This window comes from Myxocyprinus asiaticus, chromosome 33, assembly GCF_019703515.2.
Source record: "Myxocyprinus asiaticus isolate MX2 ecotype Aquarium Trade chromosome 33, UBuf_Myxa_2, whole genome shotgun sequence".
In the NCBI taxonomy this organism is placed as follows: Eukaryota; Metazoa; Chordata; class Actinopteri; order Cypriniformes; family Catostomidae; genus Myxocyprinus; species Myxocyprinus asiaticus.
In genome coordinates this window covers 22,622,094-22,644,667 of record NC_059376.1, presented here as the reverse complement: position 1 = coordinate 22,644,667, position 22,574 = coordinate 22,622,094, and the positions used below count along the sequence as shown (strand labels likewise).

General features: G+C 37.5%; 2 protein-coding genes and 1 pseudogene across 2 annotated transcripts; all 3 read right to left on the bottom strand.

Moving 5' to 3' along the window:
- Positions 1-33: 33 nt before the first annotated feature.
- On the bottom strand, positions 34-1,278 carry LOC127424345 (perforin-1-like). Its single transcript, XM_051669431.1, has one exon. It carries the CDS (start codon positions 933-935, stop codon positions 159-161), a length of 777 nt encoding a protein of 258 aa, XP_051525391.1. The 5' UTR covers positions 936-1,278; the 3' UTR covers positions 34-158.
- A 9,556-nt stretch (positions 1,279-10,834) lies between these two features.
- LOC127424350 (macrophage-expressed gene 1 protein-like) lies at positions 10,835-14,473 on the bottom strand (annotated as a pseudogene).
- A 2,547-nt stretch (positions 14,474-17,020) lies between these two features.
- On the bottom strand, positions 17,021-21,852 carry LOC127424333 (macrophage-expressed gene 1 protein-like). The gene is made up of 2 exons (XM_051669411.1): positions 21,333-21,852; positions 17,021-20,894 (listed from the first exon to the last, which is right to left on the bottom strand). The coding sequence occupies exons 1-2, from the start codon at positions 21,780-21,782 to the stop codon at positions 19,179-19,181; spliced, it is 2,166 nt and encodes a 721-aa protein (XP_051525371.1). The 5' UTR covers positions 21,783-21,852; the 3' UTR covers positions 17,021-19,178.
- Positions 21,853-22,574: the final 722 nt, after the last annotated feature.

Here is a 22,574-nt window from a genome sequence, read left to right as displayed (position 1 = left end):
CATTTAATGGGCTACAAATATTCTGAAATTTGCAAATAATTTCTCTACAGCTTCAAGTTTTTCTAGCTTGAATCACCATGTCATTACATTTGAACACTATAATTGCAGTGGAAGCAAAAATTTCAGAAAAAAAATAGTAACTTTGTAAACAGTATCCCTTATTTTCTATCCAGTTGATCTCTGCACTTGACTTTCCACCTTTTATCTAATTTTTGGATAATATCTGCTACATCTCTCAGGTGAGCATCACAAGAAGCGCTATAGGTAAAATAAAGGGTGCCTCTGTTTAATTTACAGCTGTGTGAGTGAGTCCCATGTTCAGGACTGACCATACATCTCCCCACAATGTCATCATAAAATACATCACTGTCCCACACCTCAAATATAAGTTCATGCCCAAACTCAATTGATCCAAAATTATAGCTAATGTTCCATTCTGGATCATTATTGTCCATAACCACCTCACTCTCCTCATGCATAAGATTGTACCAAACGTTCACATAACCGTCAGTGAAGAAGTCTGCCTTCAGGCCTGCAGCTTTTTGCAATAAGACTGCTAACATGACATGGCTGGCTCTCATGGGGCAGCAGTTGTGGTCCAGATTTGGTGCCTGAGAGCATTCTTGGTTCTTTTGATCTACAGAAAGCATGTTCTCTTCAATGTACTCCATCATGGCTCTTCTCAGATTGACACTGACCTCGAGATCAGCCACCAGATGATGGAGAGGGAAAATTGCGTATGATATAACGTCAGGGTTGTCGTGCAGACTAATCATCCAGCTTGAGTATGCTTCAGCTGGACTTTGGCTGAAAACAAGGTCTGGAAAGTATTTCTCACCTCCCAACACCTTGATCTTGTGCGTCATGAAGACCTGGTAAAATATCATGCTCATGTTATCTTTAAGGATTTCAGAGCACTGGTTAGAAAGAGACATTGGCTGGTATAAATCAAAGCCATTTTTAACTCAATATTCAGGCCGTTTTTGATATCGGATTCAGAGAAGCCTTTCAGGGTTGCAAGACAAGTTCGAAAAGCTGTGACCCATCTCACTCATCCTTCCAGATGGATTTGACGTATGTAGTGAGTGCCATATATATCTATAGTCCTTCGATACAGGGGTTTTGCTTTGTCATCATATTGTGTCGAAAGTCGCTGGAGATGTTTTGAGAATTCGGTGCTGAGTTCTGGGTGGTCTGTATGTCTGTAACTGCAAATGCAATGAAATAATTTGTCAGCATACTCTTTAGTGTGATTTGGAAATAAAAATTATTTGCCTGACAGTTTTCCAGTGTTTTCTTCCTCCCCATCACCAAATAATTTCATGAGAAAATACATGAAGCATTCTCTGGGTTAATTAAAAAAAATAAAAACTATGATTTAGCTTTAACATTTCCAATGTTTTCTTGCTTAAGGATTTGGTCAAAGAAGCACTAAACGGCAGTCTAAGCACCTTTAAGAGATAATGGTTCTTAATACACAAAGTTTAAATAGTCACCAGACTTGCTTCAAATATGTTACAAAAAATGGACTGATGTCCACATACACTGCTGTTCAAAAGTTTAAGAACTTTAAGATATTTTTGTTTTTGAAAGAAATTGATAGTTCTATTCACCAAGGACGCATTAAATTTATCATGAATTACAGTAAAGTCATAATGTTACAAAAACTTTGTTTAAATGAATTCTGTATTCTTCAAACTTTGTTCATGCAACAATCCTCAACTTACAGCAATACAAGTGTTTGGAATGTACTTTTGATAGAAGCAGCTTGTTTAGAAACTATGAGTTGTGTTTTTCAAACTAGAGGCTCTAGGCTGTCCACTTCTCTGTCCTAGTTAGATCCAGTTTGCTTTCTTCTTTTAAAACAGTAGTGCATATATAGTCTTCATCTTTCAGGAAAAAAACTGTTTCTTTTTGGCCAAAATTTGACATGTAATTATAAAGTGACTTGTAAGAAATGCAAGTTTACTCAATACTTCAGCAACCGAAAAAAACACTGTATTGTGATTTTCCACACTTCATTATGTATCACAACAGTTTTCAACTGTTCCAAAAAAAAAAGTTATTTGAGTACAAAATTAGCACATTAGGTGACAATATTTTCTTAGACTGTAGTAATGATTGTTGAAAATGGGGTTTTGCCATCATGGGTAAATTTCAAATGGTAATAATAATTTCTAATAGTTGTGATGTTTTTTGGCAGTATTTTCATTAATTTAATGCATATAAAAAAAATGTTTAAAACTTTTGTAGTGTCATTTTCATAGAGGCTTGCATGTGCATGAAGTGCAATGAGGCCTCACAGTGGTGTGACTAGGATCTTATGGGCACCACTGTAAAAAACACTTAATGGGTGCCCACTATCACAGCCTACAAGAATGAACTCAAAATATATGCAACTATACCACTGTAATTTTTTAACTCAGTATTTCTGCTTATGTCTTATCCAAGTTGGTACTCTCAAGACACTTTTTCATGAATTGTGAGAAAACGAATAGGGTAAACCGCATATTGGCATATATTCATTAGGTAGCTTTGGACTGAAACAACACTGCATAAAAAAACAATTCCCAAGAATTAAAATGGGATAATTAGAAATTAGTCGATATTATTTTTTTTAGAGTAAGATGTTAATAGACTAATTTAGATATAATTTAGGAGTTCTTAGAATTTAAAGAGCTGGCCGCTGTGGATGAGAGAGCCAGCATAGTGTAGGAGACAGTTATAAATAGTGTTGCGGGCATGTTCAAAGATCGAGAGAGAGAGCCTGGTCGACATGGGTCCCCTCATTCTGCAGGCCCCTGTGCGACTGTAACTTTGCAATGCCAATAGTTACACCATTATCAGATTCACAGAATGAGGCAAGGATTTGGGGAAAGTCATCTGGACTTACCTGTAATACACTATATTGCCAAAAGTATTCGCTCACCCATCCAAATAATTGAATTCAGGTGTTTCAATCACTTCCATGGCCACAGGTGTATAAAATGAAGCACCTAGGCATGCAGACTGCTTCTACAAACATTTGTGAAAGAATGGGCTGCTCTCAGGAGCTCAGTGAATTCCAGCGTGGTACTGTGATAGGATGCCACCTGTGCAACAAGTCCAGTCATGAAATTTCCTAAGTCAACTGTCAGTGGTATTATAACAAAGTGGAAGCGATTGGGAATGACAGCAATGACAGGCCACGTAAAATGACAGAGCGGGGTCAGCGGATGCTGAGGCGCATAGTGCGCAGAGGTCGCCAACTTTCTGCAGAGTCAATCGCTACAGACCTCCAAAGTTCATGTGGCCTTCAGATTAGCTCAAGAACAGTGCGTTGAGAGCTTCATGGAATGGGTTTCCATGGCCGAGCAGCTGCATCCAAGCCATACATCACCAAGTGCAATGCAAAGCGTCAGATGCAGTGGTGTAAAGCACGCCGCCACTGGACTCTAGAGCAGTGGAGACGCGTTCTCTGGAGTGACGAATCACGCTTCCCCATCTGGCAATCTGATGGACGAGTCTGGGTTTGGCGGTTGCCAGGAGAACGGTACTTGTCTGACTGCATTGTGCCAACTGTGAAGTTTGGTGGAGGGGGATTATGGTGTGGGGTTGTTTTTCAGGAGCTGGGCTTGGCCCCTTAGTTCCAGTGAAAGGAACTCTGAATGCTTCAGCATACCAAGAGATTTTGGACAATTCCATGCTCCCAACTTTGTGGGAACAGTTTGGGGATGGCCCCTTCCTGTTCCAACATGTCTGCGCACCAGTGCACAAAGCAAGGTCCATAAAGACATGGATGAGCGAGTTTGGTGTGGAAGAACTTGACTGGCCTGCACAGAGTCCTGACCTCAACTCGATAGAGCACCTTTGGGATGAATTAGAGCGAAGACTGCGAGCCAGGCCTTCTCGTCCAACATCAGTGTCTGACCTCACAAATGCGCTTCTGGAAGAATGGTCAAAAATTCCCATAAACACACTCCTAAACCTTGTAGAAAGCCTTCCCAGAAGAGTTGAAGCTGTTATAGCTGCAAAGGGTGGGCCGACGTCATATTAAACCCTATGGATTAAGAATGGGATGTCACTTAAGTTCATATGCGTCTAAAGGCAGATGAGCGAATACTTTTGGCAATATAGTGTATGTACAGCTGATCTCACATAGAACAAATGTTGCTCTATCCATTATGTTCTGAGACTGCAAATTTAGCAATATCTGAACGGCTCCTGCCCAAAATCGCCTTGCCCAATCATCCAGGCTAAGGTCCATACCCCAGTTGTTATTGATGAGTGAAGTCGAGCTCTTAATCAAGGAGTCAACGGAATGATGAATAGTACTAGAAAGCTGTTTGCTGCAGCTCAAAAGGACACCAGTCCAGCACGGCTGAGGGAAGTTTTTGCATCTGCCTCCCTGAAAGTGGTTCTTTCAGATTGTACAAGTGCTGCTGTCTTGCAAGTGTGACTTGACATTGATCAAGAAGGCACCTTTATGGCGCATTCTAACAACATCAAAGCCTTTGCCTGCCAGATTGTAGACAGGCACAAAGGGAGCTTTCTCACATTCTACAGTAGAGCCTGTGTGGCAAGCTGAACTCATGTCCCAATGTGTCAACATCAGAGAAATACAGAGAAACAGGTAGAGAACACTGCAGTTATTCGTATACATGATGATGTCTACAGAGAAATTACAGAGGGTTCAAGCTTAATTTTTTATTTCCACTGACTTGGAAAAACCTTATGAATGAAGCAATATGCACATAGTGTTAAAATTTTCATAATTTTGCAGCCAGAAAGATATTATTATTCACACATTCAGAATAAGTGAAATGGTGTTGCTACAATATTTAGAATATTACTGTAAATGTACATACTAAAAGGCTGAATTAATTGTTTTATAATTCATGCTTCACACCGAAAAACAATCGATACTTTGTTGCTTTTGGAAATTTAAAGTACACCACTGAAATCAGAATTTTGAATCAGCACCGTCTACTTCAGGTTCAATCTCACCCACCAAGTAGCATGCAACTGTCTTTTCTCTTTGAGTCCAGCTTTGTTAAACCTCTTTATTGACCTACTTCTGAAAAGTCCTTTCTCTGTTTTCCACTCAAAATTTTTTTTCTTGTTTCTTCATGAAATATTTTTAATGTAGAGTCACTTTCTGGAATGCTAATGGTGAAAAGGCACACTGCGTGAAGGCTGGAGTCAGTAGCATTTGCTGTAGGCAGTGTCTTCCTTTCAGGCCTATACTTCTGTTCCTTTTAGATTTCATATGTTCACTGGTTTTGTTTTGAATTTTTTTATTATTATTATTATTTTGAATACCAGCTGTACAGTGGGGGAGGTTTCTCATGAGACTTTCTCTGCATGAGAGAGTGAGGATGAAGTGCAAGGTCATGATTAATCAGATGAATGCAGGACACGTGAATGACAATATGGACCATATACTGCATTTTCATTTCCCTGCTGCTGCAGACATTGGCGATAACCATAGGCCTTAAGCAAATCAGAAAATGTAATGAAAGTAAATGTCATAAGTATAAAAATATATATTTTTTTAGCCTTATTTGAAATAGCATGGCTGATTTTTCAAAAGGTCATGCATGGTTTAGGTTGGCCTATATGGTGATTACAAGGAAGGAAAAAGTAAATATGCTTCATTTCTTGCATATTTGCAGCTTGTTGGCTTAACCGTTGTCCTCTTAAGGTATAGTTCACCCAAAAATGAACATTCTGTCATTTATTCTCCCTCATGTCATTCCAAACCTGCAAGGAACACAAAAGGAGTTAACTAGCAGAATGTCCAAGCTGTTCTTTTTAATTCAATAAAAGTGCATGGTGTCCACAGCTGTCCTTGTTCCCCATTTAAATTTACTGTGTGTAAAACATGAAATCGCCTAATTTTGGAGACCAGCCAATGCCATTGCATTTTATTTATTTTATTTTTTTCTGCTTTATATTTAGGGTCCAAGCCCCAAAGTGGCGTAGGACCCTATTGCTTTTGTAGCTTTTCTTATTATTATTCTGCAATGGGAGTATACAGCAGCCCTATGAACCGTATGTAGGAAAATCCTGAAATTTGTCACGCTGATAAGGCTGGGCATGAAAAGCCCCCAAGCAAATTTGGAACCTCTAGGACAATGCCACCAATTGCAAAGTTTAACTTTTCTTTTGAGCGTGTCTTTTGAACCGTTTGGCCAAGAAACAAAATTCTTGTTTTGCATCTGATTACTCTTGTCCTGTTGATTCCAATGGACCCCTTACATTAAAATTCTGCCCATTATAGTAGCCGGCATCTTGGATTATGACGTTTATGGTTTTTCAGCTACTATTCCTTGACATTTTGTCCAATTTGCTCAAACAATGGCTCTATATAATATCCAGACAGAGCTGTACAGATGTGACTCAACCCCATGTTTATTTTCCCAACTGTTGAAAAGTTATGCTACCGCAAATTAAATGATTTCAATGTAAAACAGGAAGTGAGACTGTATCTCAAGAATGCTTTGTCCTATGAAATGAAACTGGTTATGCTTCATGAGGATCACGATCTGAGGGTACATACAAAGTTTGGTGACAGCACCACCTATGGGTCAAGAAATTAAAAAAATATTTTGTACCTTAACCTTTGAACCGTTTGTCCTAAAATTATTAATCTGGTGTCTATGGATTCTGGGTCATACAGAATCAAATGAGACCACGTTTTATATCATGCATATTGCCTCTCCACCATTTAGAATGTTCATGTAAAGTGATATATCTTTTAAATCCCTTGTTGAATTAAAATTTAAATTTGTATGCTTCACATAATGTTCTGAGGGTACCTGATCAGTTTTGAGACAGCATACCTGTAGTTCAAAAGAAAATGTTCTGTTTGGTATGGTTATCACTCTACATGCTTTGATAGCTTAGCATGATAATCGGTTAGCATGCTAACTCAAGAGTGTTCTATCTTTTAAGGCTATTTGATCACAATGCTGTCTGTATGCAACATGCTAATCAGTTATGCTCACTCTAAACTTGTCATGTCTCTTTGGCATTGTTCAGCTGTGTCAACTGAGTGGCCCAGTGCTTAAAGCATTGGACTTTGGCTCAAATGATTGTGAGATTAAGTCTAGCAAAGAACGGTTTCATGTAGTCTTTTCAGTTGTGATGTGCAGTGGTAACTGCTCAGGGCCAATATTCACAAATCATATTAAGGCTAAAAGTAGATTCTAAAGTGGAAATTTAGTGGCAACTATGAAAAATGAAGGGCGTGTCACTCCTAATTTAAGGACTCCTAATTTTATTCTAGAGAAGCATTTAAACCATTCATTCTCTCATCACATATTTCCATCTAGGATTTCTACTCTCTAACATCTGTGTTATGTCTAGTCCTATTTTACAACATATTGGGAAGTGATCACTTCCCATTGTTTGTTCCAACATGTTCCACTCACTTAATCCTGCCAGATTTTCTGAAGACAGTGTTAAATCAATGGCAGAACAACAACCCCTTGAAACATCAATTCTTGTTGCTCTGCCATCATTCAAGCACACTAATCCCTTAATGTCCATTACTTCCTCCACTATGCTTCCAATAACATGCTATGTGCATTAAAATCCCCACACCACATGATTCTATAATTACTGCCTCCCCAAATTGTTTCAAGTGCTTCCCTATTTAGCCTATTGCATGGATTATAAAAATTAACCATTCTTAACATTTGTGCCTCAGCCCATACTTCAGTGCTCTTTATTCACTTGTATAACCCTATATCCCACACCCTACTTAATAAATGTGGCCACTTCACCCCCATTACCAGTCTTTCTGTCCCTACGAACAACTGTATACCCTTGTGGAATGAAATCCAGGTTTGGTTTTAACCAAGTCTCTTAAATGCATATTATGTGTGGCTTTTTCTCCTGTTCTTGTATAAATTTATTAAATTCTAATCCGTGTGCTATAATACTCCTAGAATTTCATTGTATAATTATTAACACCATTATGTCCCACCATCTGACCCCTGTGAGATTGTTACCTGCTCCTTAAGCTTCTCACTTAGTTGTTCCACTGAAATGTCCTGAATGTCTAAGTATTTTTCTGCTGCTTTAATGATTATTTTAATTCTTTCTGTCCTGCTTTCTGTTTGTGCAGCGCAGTTTACTACTTATGCCATGACAGCAGCGAATGCTATTCTGTCCATTTCAAGTATATTCTTTGCTCTGATTCTGGCCTTCAACAATCTGATCTGGTGTGATCACCTTTCCAGCACCCTGCATCAGCTTCTTCACTTTCCTGAGAGCCTCAGCACATGATAACCCCTCAGATACCCTCACATTTTGCACATGCACCACATTCTTATGCATTTGACACCCCTCCATACTCATGCTAACCCCCACACCTTGCACAAAGTTGCCTTCCTTTGCAAACAGCAGCCACGTGCTCATATTTCTGGCATTTAAAGCACCTCAACGGAGGGGGAACATATGACTTTACTGCAAAGCTGACGTATCCCAGGTACACCCTATCTTGAAATGTATCTTTCTCAAAATGAATCATTACTGACAAACTATCCACTCATTATTTCTGATACATTTCAATCATTTGACATTAAGCACTTTCCCATTGATACAGTTTTTAACTTTGCATCCATACTTGTAGGCAGGGCTCGAGTTGAGGGGGGATGTGAGGGGATGCCATTCCCCTTGTTCCAAGAAATACCAAAAAGCACCCCCCTTGTAAAACCGTGTATTACTTAGAACTAATCATTCAAGTAAAATATTTAATATTTAATTTTAATACGTTTGATAAATAACAGACTTTAAGGGCGATTAGCTGGTCAGAATTAGATTTCGACATGTTTGAGGTTGCCAGATTTCTATTGGTGAAATCCCCCATTAAAACAATTTGGAAATATGCTTCCAGGGTGACGCTTTAGTCCCGCAATCCGGCAATCGCACAAACTCTCTCTCCACTGTGAAACAAGCGGGTTATCTGAAAACACTGTAAAACAGGTATGTTGGAGTTTGAGATGGGTTGACTTGTCCTTCTTAGTGTTCACATGAAACTTACGCCACAAGTTTTCAAACGTTTCACGCACTTTCAAACATGGTCAAGTAGTAGATTGGAGTAGAAAAAATGTGTGTTTGCAGTGGGCAAGTGATCTAGAAAAATTTTTTTTTCATGATCATAACGTGGATTCATTTTACAAGATTAATCATTAAATACAATTACAGAGGGTAACAGGTACATATTATGGCCATGTGTGTCCTAAGGGTCAATAAAGTGACGCTCATTTTTGTCCTGATCTATAAATTAAAAATACATTAACAAAATGCAATTCACACAAACCATTTACTTTAATACACATCTTCCATGATGAACATTTATCAATTGCTGAGTTTAAAGTCATATTGATATTTATTTCTGGGGCTTAAATACAAAATGTGATGTGGTGTCCAGAGACAGTAAAAAAAAAAAGAAAAAAAAAAAGGTCAGTCTCATTAAAAGCTGAAATTCCTGAAAAGAGAAATGTTGGCATGACTAGTGCAGAATAATCTTTTATTGTTATTTCTTTAAAAAAAAAAAAAAAGCAGTGAAACAATTGTTTTAAAATATGATTAAAAACGCTTTTGTCCACCAAATCAAAGTCATTGGGTGTAACCAACATGTAGGTTGTTATTTTGTTGTTTATGTTGACCATAAAAACCATAAAACAGAGCGGACACCTTTAGACCCTCAAGACTGAGTGTGAAGTTTTAAAAAACAACTGATATTTCTTTTGACATTTTTATGAAAATGCACATTTTGTTCATGTGGTGTAACCCTGAGAAAACCTCTTGATATTTTTGACTAAAAAATAAAATAAAAAAATTAATCTTGAAAAATATGTTTGAAAACCTTTTGGAAATTAATGATCAAGTTGTTTATAATCTCATGTATTCAAGGTGCAAAGTATTATAATACTTTTTACTTGATGGTTACACCACATGACAATTTTAAAGTTAGATCGTTTTATTTTGTTTTTTGTTTTTTTTTATTTGTTTTTTAAATGATAATGGTTTTTCAAAAATGTATGAAACCAAATTGGACACAAAGATTTCATTTCTTAGAACATGCCACAAGTGTTTTAAAGTAGATTTTTGAAAGATTTCTCATAACTCCTTGTACAATCTTATTTGTCAATGACCCATAAGTATTAGACGGCGGATCCTTTTCACAAACTGTGATGATGCGTTTCCACTTTATTAACAGTGTTAACCTTTTTTATATTTTCATAAAACTATGCTGTACATTTATAACATTAAACTTAAGAGTTACATTACCTTCAAATGAATAAAAAAAATCTAGTTATCACAGCTGCGATGGGGTTTCTATATAGCTGCTGAGGGAGTGTGTCATTAAATTAGGCATCTTTCTCTCTTCTGTCATAATCCACCACTCTGTTTTTATTTCCTCTTGGAAAGTCAAGGAGACATAATAGTTGATTTTTTCTTTTGCTGTTAGAGCAAATGTGTAAGCAAAAATAATATTTTCTGTGGTCTCTCATTCACTGCAATATAAGTTTTCCCTGCAATAGTCTACTTCCATGTTCCAAAACCCAGAAATGTGAAAAAGGTACATTGTCAAATAATATTGACGATTTTATATTTACCCAAAGTTGGGTAACACCCTGTATATGCCTCAAAACACACGCAAATTTCATAAATTTAGGTTTTAACTAGCAAAGTTATTAGCAGACATTATTATTAGCGGTTACTCATCTCTTCTTCAAGGACACTTTATTTTAGAATCAGAATGAGCTTTATTGCCAAGTATGCTTACACATACAAGGAATTTGTCTTGGTGACAGGAGCTTCCAGTGCACAAACAATACAGCAACAAGACAGAGATAATAATAAAAAAATAGATTAAAAATAAAAAGTGAATAGAAAATATAAGTACATATAGAAATATACAATAGTGCAATATATATTTATACATATGTACAATCAGGGGTGCAACTACACATTTCCGAGCGTGTATGCAAAAGTAAATTTTGTGGCCCATGTATCTGTCAAGCGAGAGGTGGGGGAGTAGTGTAATCCATCATAAGCATTGGTGTGGGGGGGGGGATTTGGAGGGGTTGAGGAGGCCGATTACACCACCTTTAGTGACCCGCTGGCGCCCCTATTCATTGCATACCTTGCATATATGGTTTTTGCGCCTCTGTGTACAATATACAAATACAATCTGTTAAATACAGAAGCAAGGGAATGTAATGGCAGAAGAGGTATGGTATGTTGTATAAATATAAATAGACTAAGCTGTGTACTAGACATTAATTATTGCTCAATGGGACCATTTTAACTGTTCATGAGATGGAAAGCCTGAGGAAAAAATTTTTTTCACAAAAACAGAGATATACACACACACACATACTGTAATCCGCATAAAAAAGCATTTTGTATTGGCCTATAAAACTATTTAAAAAATAAAAAATTCTATAAAAAGAAAAAATTCTAAAGCAAATTCATATTTGTGTATTCTTATATCTTTATATAAAAATTAACTACTAAAAAAATTCACTGATTCTCTCACTTGATTTAACCACACCCTTACTTACCAAACACTGAATTAACTACAAAACTTTCTTTCAAAATTTAGAATGACAGAGCAGATTTATTTGGATGCTTTGATTGTTAGGTGTAAAACATGTGATAATGTATCTTTAGAGAATGTTTACTGGATGAGGTCACTACTGCTACTACCATAACACGTGTAACTGCCACTGCTGCTATTACTACTAATTGTGATATAATGCAATTATGCAATGCAATATTAACTGTAAATCACTAAAAGGATCTTTATTCTATTAGAGGATGAGTGGAACAAACACTGTTCCAGCCACCACAAGAGCAATCAAAACCATTACACCAACAGTTACACCAGCCTTCTCTCCTCCGGACATCTGAGGAGATGACCTGTCAAACGTTAATGCCATTTGCCTAATCTCACCAGGCTTTGCCAGTCGCCACATCTTAGTTTCTCCAACTCTCACCCATGAGCGATCGCCTTCAGTCATTACAGCTACAGTGTTTGTCGCAATCATGCTGACCAATGGTGGTTTTGTGGATGGTGGGAGGCGGACAGGTGTTAACTGACCACCAGTGAACACACCTAACTGGACACAGTACAATATCTGACAACCATCACTAATGGCAGCAAGATGTTGGCTGAACTGAGGTGGACAGCGAGATTCACCCTTTGAAAGAGGGTTACCAGTTTGGCAGTTAAAGAAACCCCCAAAAGGCACAGAGAATCTTGTTCCTGTCTCATAATCATTGCTCAGACAAACCATCATGCCATTAGACAAAAACATTTGCGCAAAGTAATTTGGAGGACAGCCATTCGATTTGGTCAATGGGTTTTGCGAAAATGATCCAAATAAACCTCCAAAAAGATATCCAGAATATTCGGGAGTTTTCTCAGTTGTGGAACACCAGTAAGTGTCCATTTTTTCACGACAGACACGGTAATCATCACCACATGTTTGGTCACAACAAGTAGACAGCCATAGGAAACCACAACGATGACAGTGACTGTGGCACTCATAATGATTGTAACCTCTTTCTACTGTCTCAGAGCGTAACAGAGTGGCAATGTACGGTTGACGGCATGAATAATCACCAGTGGCTGGATTTTTCTGTGCTAGCTCATCACACATGGCATTTCCATCTGATGTTAATGGATCACATTTTTGGTAAATGCCACCAAAGCTAAGATTGGTGACCGGACCCTCACAGGATGCATCATCCACATTTTAAATTTTTGGAATCAGGATTTACACACCCAGGAATGATATTTACCTTGTAGTAGCGCTCTGCTGCCTGACGGACTGATAAAGCCATTTTATGAACTGTTGGTACTGGGAGGTCTGGAAATGTTGACGGATTTAGAAAATAGTGTAGAGGCAGCCCAGAGCGGTCAATGGCAACCAGATTATTGAGTGTGCTCTCTTGCCATTTCTGCAATGTGATGCCTGGGTAGAATAAAGCCCCTCCATGGCTCTGAACTATAGAATATGTGATGTTACCCTGATAACTGCTGGTTTCAGAGGTCCCTTTGGATGTATTGGCACCAATATCAAATTTAACTTTGTCAAAAAAGTTAAAACCTGCTGAGGCAGATACAGAAGACATGTCTGAGTGACTGTTAGAGACAAAAGACATTTTTAAATAGTCCTCCTGCACCAAAGTGGCACCAGCATCAACACTTGTGATGACATGAGTACCATAATCAAGTATGAGTTTCTCTGACAGATAAGTTGCTTGACGAGTTTGATTGTTCTCAATAGCATCTGCGATTTCCTCTGCCTGGCAAGCAAAGCGCAAGTCCAAAGTGAAATCAGGATACGCTTTTACTGTGTAGAGATGGTTACGTACCTGAAAAAAGATCATTTGAGACACTGAACAAGGATTGAAATGATCAGAGTGGCAATGTACAACGCTCCTTGAATTAGATAAATATGATTTAAATATGGTAGTGCTTATTTCTTTTCTTTTTTTTTAAAGATAAATATTGAAAAGAGTGGAACATTTTTATGTTTTGATTTAGGAAATATTGTATTAATTGTATTGACTTTGAATTACTAGATTGATGCCTTAAATGTACTCAAAGTCTGACAAACTATAAAGGTTGTAGCAACAGTATTTTGTAATGGCCTACTTTTTATTATTTAAATTATCCTTGTTTACTTAAAATGTCTTTAAAAGATATTGCTTTTTCCATACAGACCATACAAACATATACTCTGATTTTTTTTAAATCAAAAAGCAATTTCTTTTACTTAAAAATACATTGAAAATAAAATGTATTTTTATACTATTTAAATATACAGTGTGTGTAAGCCGTTCAACACTTGCTGTGTCTTATTAGACTAACTGAACATAAGCTGACATTGAGCTGTCTGAAATCAAAAGTTGTTTTACTTACTTGAACTCGTGCTGTTGCAGATTTCTCGTTAACTTGGTGGATTTTCATACGTTGGTTTTCTGTAGAGAATTTTGCATTGACCATCAAAAAGAAGGAAGCATCAGCATTAATGGAGCTTGAAGTGGAGCTTTTCTGTTCCAGCCATGACATGATGATCTCAGAGTTTGTTTCTACTCCACTCACTTTCTGTGGAATGACAAAGATTTCATCTGGAATGAGATAAACACCATCCTCTGTGGTCTGGCACTGGGAATAGCTCAGGTTCATCACCCGTCCCATGTCTAAGTTACGCAGGTTATCCCAGCCTCCACCTGGTAGCACCTCCAGTGCTGTTAAAGTTGAGTTTTTGCGACACTCACGAAGTCCATTACTGGGACGGAAGAGTGGATGTAGATTGCCGACATTCATAACCCAGCAGAGCATCAGCAGAAAGAATGTTCTTGACTCCATGACTGCCAGCTTTCACACTATGTGCTCTTCCTTCTTCAGTCACAGAATGTATGACCTTTTGTAAATTATATCTGGAAACGTTTAGAATATAGTGAGTTCCTCAAAAAGAGCACTTCACAGACAACCAGACAAGAAATAAAGTCCTGAGATCATTAAATAGTTCCTCTTCATGCTCTGGTGAATAATATTTATTTGGTCAAAAATAGCAAACACTAGATGGGTTAAACTTGTGCCATCCATGTTTCTTGTTCACAGGTGTGATTTGCTGAAGCCTTGCTATGAATATCACTTGTCAGTCATAGCAAATTCGGGAGTAACTTCTGTATACCATGCACACTTAGAACGATAATTTAGGAGATTCACTCCTGCATTTAAATCCTAACCATTTAGAGCTTTTTAGGCTGAGTAGCCTTTCAGGAACAACTCTGGGCACCTTTCCCCCATCGTGATCTTGTGAGCTCTGTGTGGGGTGGCATGATTTGGGGCACCATTCACCCATCGCAAGCCAGGCGGGGTGGCACAATTCAGGGCAGCTTTCTCCCATCGCGATCTTGCCAGCTTTGTGCAGGGGTGATCGATCAGGTACCCTGTCGTACCGCCCCAGACAGCGTTGTCGCCATAGGTGCCTGCCTATATCGCCTATGCCAGGATCCGCTACTGGCTGGTACCAAATTTTAAGTTTGGTGAACTCAGGAGTTGGTCAAATATGGCAGAAATTTTATTTTGCTGTAAGCTTTATTATGCTCTAAACTTTATATGCAAACCTTAGTTTCATGAATTCCCTTACCAAAGTTGATTGTAGTATATGGCGAAAATAAAAATACCGTTCCAAGATTGTAATGACAACAGTTTAACATTTTTGAGACTTTGTATTTTCACCTGGGTTGTGTGCTCTTGAGAAAAGTTAATTAAAGGTCCACATTTTTTATGCACGTTGTCTTGGACTTACTGACACCTAGTGGCATGGATGCAGCATCATTCAAACAGAAAAGACTTTAGTTACCAGTGCCATTGTAGAAATTCATTATTGACAGTCAGCCATGATTCATTTTATCCATGAGTGAAAGTGTCCAATAAAAGGGAGGTTACTGAGATTAAGCGAGTAGTATTCAGCTGGTTATGCGATTATAACATGGCAGCCCCCACAAGGGGACCCTCTCAATATAGAATAAAAAAATGTCATAAGATTACTGATTATGACCTGAGTTTTCATCTCTAGTGAATGGTCATGATTTTATACAAATGTTTAAAAATTACAATTAATTTCTTGATGAGTAACATTTTTCAATAAGGTAGAAATACTGAGTGCTCCTTCAACTTAGCAAGCTTGCTGCTGGCGACAGTCTAGATGTGCATAACTATACAAGATGTTTGGAACTACAACTTGAGCTATGCCTTGATATTCCTTACAAGTGCCCTGCACTGAAGAAAGCAAGAATCGACAACCCTGACAGTGTCCAATTCTGTACTTCTGACAGATATTGAAAGACTAATTATTATTAACAAATAATAATAAAACAATCAAAATGCACTTTCCCGCAACACTGCAAAGCATTCAGCTTTGAATCTTGTATTCCATATATTGAGCCAAGGGATCAATATGTGATGTTTAGGTACTCTATTAAAATAATATGAATTTGCAGCCCAGATTTCACCAAACTTGAACTGAGACTTTGGTACTTGGTGGAAGTAATTTCTGAGGGGTCTGAAGTAACTTCAAATGCTTAAAGCGTAGTGTGACCACACCTTAACCTACTTTGAGCACTGGACAGTCTGAACTGCCATAGAACAAATTATTCTTAAACTTCATATATTTAGTTTCAGTCTTTTGTAACTACAATGACCCAGTGATATTTTCAGTTCAGTCTAATACAAAACAATTTGGGTAGTTAACAAATGCACATGGACATAAACTTTTTGTCCAACATAAAGATTTTAGGTTAAAATGTATATATGTATACTGTATAGATAGTGTATGTTTCTAGATGCTGTAACTGTTCACTTTTTTTTAAGTTGTATACTTTCTTCTCCAGCTTTACATGCAGAGACTAAATAAACCATTCGTAGGTGATTTCCCTGAAAAGTGCAAACATTATGGCTCTGTGGCACTGTCAAACAATGATCATTCTAAAGTTTGAAATATTTTAACTGAGCGTGCATTTTATAGCCATAAAGCCATACCATTTATTAACATGTATATTTATTCATTTAACAGACACTTGTCATAAAGCTATGCCATTTATAAATACTTTCCATTTGACCAAGTTCATTGATGTAATATGTATCATCTATTCTACAAAAACTAAAACATGAATGAAAACAACTATTAGAATCAACAAAATACTGCCATGCCTCATGTAAAAGTAAAAGTTATACCTTCAAAGCTACACTACGGAACTTTGGGCTCTTTACCGACATCTGTGGTGGAAAGCAAAATTTGCAAATAACTTGCAGCGGAACATTTCATGTCAACTGTTTCAGCACAGCTCTTCTGTGTGGATAAATCTCATGGTTTGAGGTTACCTGCTTTGTCTGTGATCACAAGGAGATATTCACCTGCAGAGTTGGAAATATAATGCACTATTTTCACATTGATATTATGTTATTAGATTAAACATTTAAAACCAAGACATTACGTGAATGAAACAGATGAAATATACTTTATTAAACATAATATATAACATAATGTAACAGAAATATGCAGTAAAGCAATTACAATAATAAAAAGCTTCATTTTTCATTTCTTTGGCATTAAAGTTGTAATAAAGAGATGATGACATACAATCTAAACAATATATATATATTACTGTGCTATACAATCGGTAAATTAGAAACAACTTGAGATGAGTATGCATTTTATGGGCAACTACCTTGCAGTACATTGTACCTATGTATAATGGATTTTAAACAGACTATCTGCAAAAAGGGCAATGGAAAGTGAGAACAACTTGTGCATTTCTGCAACTGGGGTGGAAAAAAATGAGAAAACAGCAGGACACACACTTAGGGAACCTCGAAACTACAGCAATATTATAAAATACTCAGAGTCATGAATATTAGTAAACATGTTACAGCAACTCGACCAGAAAACATTGCCTAACATAGCGCAATCATTAAACACAATATTGCTTGAGTAATGGTTGACTCATTAAAGCATGACAACCATTAAGCTTCAACAATCCTACCAGAAAACATATCCAAGCATTACAGCAAGAAAACAACTTCACCAGGACATCACATAAACTTGCAAGGATGAATGACATTGGCCTGCAATTTTGCATCAAATCTGACCAGACAGCTCATATAAAGTAAGTTAACAGTGGCAAATCGGGGTGTCAATGACAGGGTTTTGATGGAATGGATATTTGTTAATTATTTAGCAAAAAATCTTATGTAGTGCAGCTTTAATGATCAAGTTAAACCTGTGATTTAAAAAAATTCTGTTTATTTACGTATTTATTACATATTTTTAAATAGAGGCAGAAGCATACCATCTTTCAGATAGTTGTTCCCAACGTTGTCCTGGACTGGGCTTAAAAGAATAGTTCACCCAAAAATGAAAATTTGCTGATAATTTACTCACCCTCAGGCCATCCATGACGCGCTTACTGACTCCTCCTCCGCGTGACGCGTGACCTTACCAACGAGCTTACGTCATCCCTCTCATAAGCGTGCGTCACAGAGATGTACGGAAATGAACATTTGTAGTTAAAAAGTATATAAGTATTGTTTTGTTTCTCAAAATAATCAATCGTTTGCGTTCAGAAGAACTTTATTTGTTGTGTGGATTATTTTGATGCACCCTAAATATGCATTTTGTACATTCACTTGCATTGTTTAAAGGAGGAGGCCTGAAATGAAATCCTAAAAATCTTAAATTCTGTTTTGATGAAGAAAGAAACTCAGATACATCTTGGATGGCCTGAGGGTGAGTAAACTATTAGCAAATTTTCATTTTTGGGTGAACTATTCCTTTAAGGTACAGTCACACTATACTTTGTGTTCCTTTCACTTTGTTCCTATCATACACATGTGAATTTGGGAGAGTGAAAATTTAAGCAGATGCAAAGAAATTTGCACTTCCACTTTAGCATAGTGGAATAGTATAGTTAGTATTGTGAAACTTACATTTAAAAAAAGACTAGGAAGGTAGGTACAAGTATATTTTAAAATATTTCATTGATTGTTATGTGTTTTTAATAATTCATTATATTTTAAAAACAGAACCCCTGGATGATGACATCCTATCATGTTGCTCATATTCATTGCAGTAATTGAAGCAATTTTGCACACTCAAATGAGAGTAGGTGTGAAGAACACATGTAAAGAAGTTTTGCTTTTGCTGGTACCAAAGTTCAAGAAGTTTGGTGAACTCAGAGTTTAGTCAAAGATGGCACAGAGTTTACAGCTTTCGACAACAATCTCTGTATAAAAATTAAACACTTTCTTGAAACATTCACACTGGACAACAGAAAAAAAAGCATACTGGACAATCTCAATCTAGATTTTGCTATGGTTATCTAACATAAAACACTCATATGTAACAATAAAACCCCCCAGTTTCTTACATTGCAATTAACTTAAATTTTTTTTATTTTATTTTAAAAGCAACAAAATTCTTCAGATGCTTTGATTGTTGTAAAACAAATGTGATTTTTTTCTTTAGAGAATATTTACTGGAAAAGGTCACTACTGCTGTAACTATTTGTAATTGTTATTGCTACTACTATTAATCGTACTCATTGTACTGTTATAATGCATCTTAACTGTAAATCCCTGAACAGTAAAAAGATTATTATCCTAACAGAGTTTGAGTGGGGTTTTCATTTGCATTCTCATTCTGTCCTTTCTGAATCTCTACAACACTCTCACTTTGGCCCTCACCCTGAAGCTCTTCATAGCCCCTCTTTAACCTGATGTCAGAAAATCTCCTTCTTCTTTTCACTACAAACACTGTTCCTGCCACCACAAGAGCAATCAAAACCATTACACCAACAGTTACACCAGCCTTCTCTCCTCCGGACATCTGAGGAGATGACCTGTCAAACGTTAATGCCATTTGCCTAATCTCACCAGGCTTTGCCAGTCGCCACATCTTAGTTTCTCCAACTCTCACCCATGAGCGATCGCCTTCAGTCATTACAGCTACAGTGTTTGTCGCAATCATGCTGACCAGTGGTGGTTTTGTGAATGGTGGGAGGCGAACAGGTGTTAACTGACCACCAGTGAACACACCTGACTGGACACAGTACAATATCTGACAACCATCACTAATGGCAGCAAGATGTTGGCTGAACTGAGGTGGACAGCGAGATTCACTCTTTGCAAGAGGGTTACCAGTTTGGCAGCTAAAGAAACCCCCAAAAGGCACAGAGAATCTTGTTCCTGTCTCATAATCATTGCTCAGACAAACCATCATGCCATTAGACAAAAACATTTGCGCAAAGTAATTTGGAGGACAGCCATTCGATTTGGTCAATGGGTTTTGCAAAGATGATCCAAATAAACCTCCAAAAAGATATCCAGAATACTCAGGGGTTTTCTCAGTTGTGGAACACCAGTAAGTGTCCATTTTTGCACGACGGACATGGTAAGCATCACCACATGTTTGGTCACAACAAGTAGACAGCCATAGGAAACCACAACGATGACAGTGACTGTGGCATTCATAATGATTGTAACCTCTTTCTACTGTCTCAGAGCGTAACAGAGTGGCAATGTACGGTTGACGGCATGAATAATCACCAGTGGCTGGATTTTTCTGTGCTAGCTCATCACACATGGCATTTCCATCTGATGTTAATGGATCACATTTTTGGTAAATGCCACCAAAGCTAAGATTGGTGACCGGACCCTCACAGGATGCATCATCCACATTTGCCTGAAAGTTGAAATTTTTGGAATCAGGATTTACACACCCAGGAATGATATTTACCTTGTAGTAGCGCTCTGCTGCCTGACGGACTGATAAAGCCATTTTATGAACTGTTGGTACTGGGAGGTCTGGAAATGTTGACGGATTTAGAAAATAGTGTAGAGGCTGCCCAGAGCGGTCAATGGCAACCAGATTATTGAGTGTGCTCTCTTGCCATTTCTGCAATGTGATGCCTGGGTAGAATAAAGCCCCTCCATGGCTCTGAACTATAGAATATGTGATGTTACCCTGATAACTGCTGGTTTCAGAGGTCCCTTTGGATGTATTGGCACCAATATCAAATTTAACTTTGTCAAAAAAGTTAAAACCTGCTGAGGCAGATACAGAAGACATGTCTGAGTGACTGTTAGAGACAAAAGACATTTTTAAATAGTCCTCCTGCACCAAAGTGGCACCAGCATCAACACTTGTGATGACATGAGTACCATAATCAAGTATGAGTTTCTCTGACAGATAAGTTGCTTGACGAGTTTGATTGTTCTCAATAGCATCTGCGATTTCCTCTGCCTGGCGAGCAAAGCGCAAGTCCAAAGTGAAATCAGGATACGCTTTTACTGTGTAGAGATGGTTACGTACCTGAAAAAAGATCATTTGAGACACTGAACAAGGATTGAAATGATCAGAGTGGCAATGTACAACGCTCCTTGAATTAGATAAATATGATTTAAATATGGTAGTGCTTATTTCTTTTCTTTTTTTTTCTTTTCTTTTTTTTTAAAGATAAATATTGAAAAGAGTGGAACATTTTTATGTTTTGATTTAGGAAATATTGTATTAATTGTATTGACTTTGAATTACTAGATTGATGCCTTAAATGTACTCAAAGTCTGACAAACTATAAAGGTTGTAGCAACAGTATTTTGTAATGGCCTACTTTTTATTATTTAAATTATCCTTGTTTACTTAAAATGACTTTAAATGATATTGCTTTTTCCATACAGACCATACAAACATATACTCTGATTTTTTTTTCATCAAAAGTTTTTATTTTTCTTTCTTTCTTTTTTTACTTACTTGAACTCGTGCTGTTACAGAATTTTCTTTCACTTGGTGGGTTTTCATACGTTGGTTTTCTGTAGAGAATTTTGCATTGACCATCGAAAAGAAGGAAGCATCAGCATTAATGGAGCTTGAAGTGGAGCTTTTCTGTTCCAGCCATGACATGATGATCTCAGAGTTTGTTTCTACTCCACTCACTTTCTGTGGAATGACAAAGATTTCATCTGGAATGAGATAAACACCATCCTCTGTGGTCTGGCACTGGGAATAGCTCAGGTTCATCACCCGTCCCATGTCTAAGTTACGCAGGTTATCCCAGCCTCCACCTGGTAGCACCTCCAGTGCTGTTAAAGTTGAGTTTTTGCGACACTCACGAAGTCCATTACTGGGACGGAAGAGTGGATGTAGATTGCCGACATTCATAAACCAGCAGAGCATCAGCAGAAAGAACCCTCTTGACTCCATGACTGCCAGCTTTCACACTATTTGCTCATCCTTTGCTTCTGTCACTTAATGTGTGAGTGACCTTCAATAAATTATACATCTGCAATTTAGCGAGTTCCTCAATATGAGACCACTTCTCTGTTTCACATTCATCAGGCAACAGTCATGAGACCGTGAACTAGTTCCTCTTTATGGTGAGGCTACCTTGGAGATACAGACAAACCCTAAATAATTTGACCAGTGTTTAAAAAGTTAAATAGAAGGGTGATTTTGAGGACTGGATGAAAACAAATCTGATATTGATATTTATTGTGGGTTGTGGCCTATTTCTTTGTAACTTTTTGCATGCGATTCCTCTACAGTTTTGAGGTGCATCATAATTTTCTATACTTTTTTGATGATGTAGGTGTGTCTGTTTTTTCCGTTCGTTTCTGGGTAAGAGGAACTGAAATTATTGGCTGCTTCTTGCAGGGGCGGAGCTAGGGGGTGGCTTTCTACCACAGTTTCATTTATTTATTTATTTTAATTAAAAGTGAAAAAGAATTAGCAGATGTTGTGTACCAGTAGGCACTGGGCTGAACTGCCAAAGAACCAATATATATCCTCTTTTGAGACCAAAAAAACCCTTTTTACTTTAAGGTATATCCCTTAAAGTCCTGGCTACAAAAAAGATACAGAACATTTCCACAGTTATTGCCCAGGATAAAATGCTACAGGTCATTGAACAACAACAAAAAAGAAGCTAAAACCAGCCTGAGGTGTTTGGTGGGTTTCAACTAGTGTTTAAACGAGTTCAGCTATGACCAGGCTGGG

What these genes read in the sequence shown, in the direction of transcription:
- LOC127424345 (XM_051669431.1), bottom strand. Translation starts at nt 935, where the DNA reads ATGTCTCTTTCTAACCAGTGCTCTGAAATCCTTAAAGATAACATGAGC.
- LOC127424333 (XM_051669411.1), bottom strand. Translation starts at nt 21,782, where the DNA reads ATGGAGTCAAGAGGGTTCTTTCTGCTGATGCTCTGCTGGTTTATGAAT. An exon ending in CTGTAACAGCACGAGTTCAA is followed by an intron (nt 20,895 to 21,332) that starts GTAAGTAAAAAA and finishes ATCTTTTTTCAG; the next exon opens with GTACGTAACCATCTCTACAC.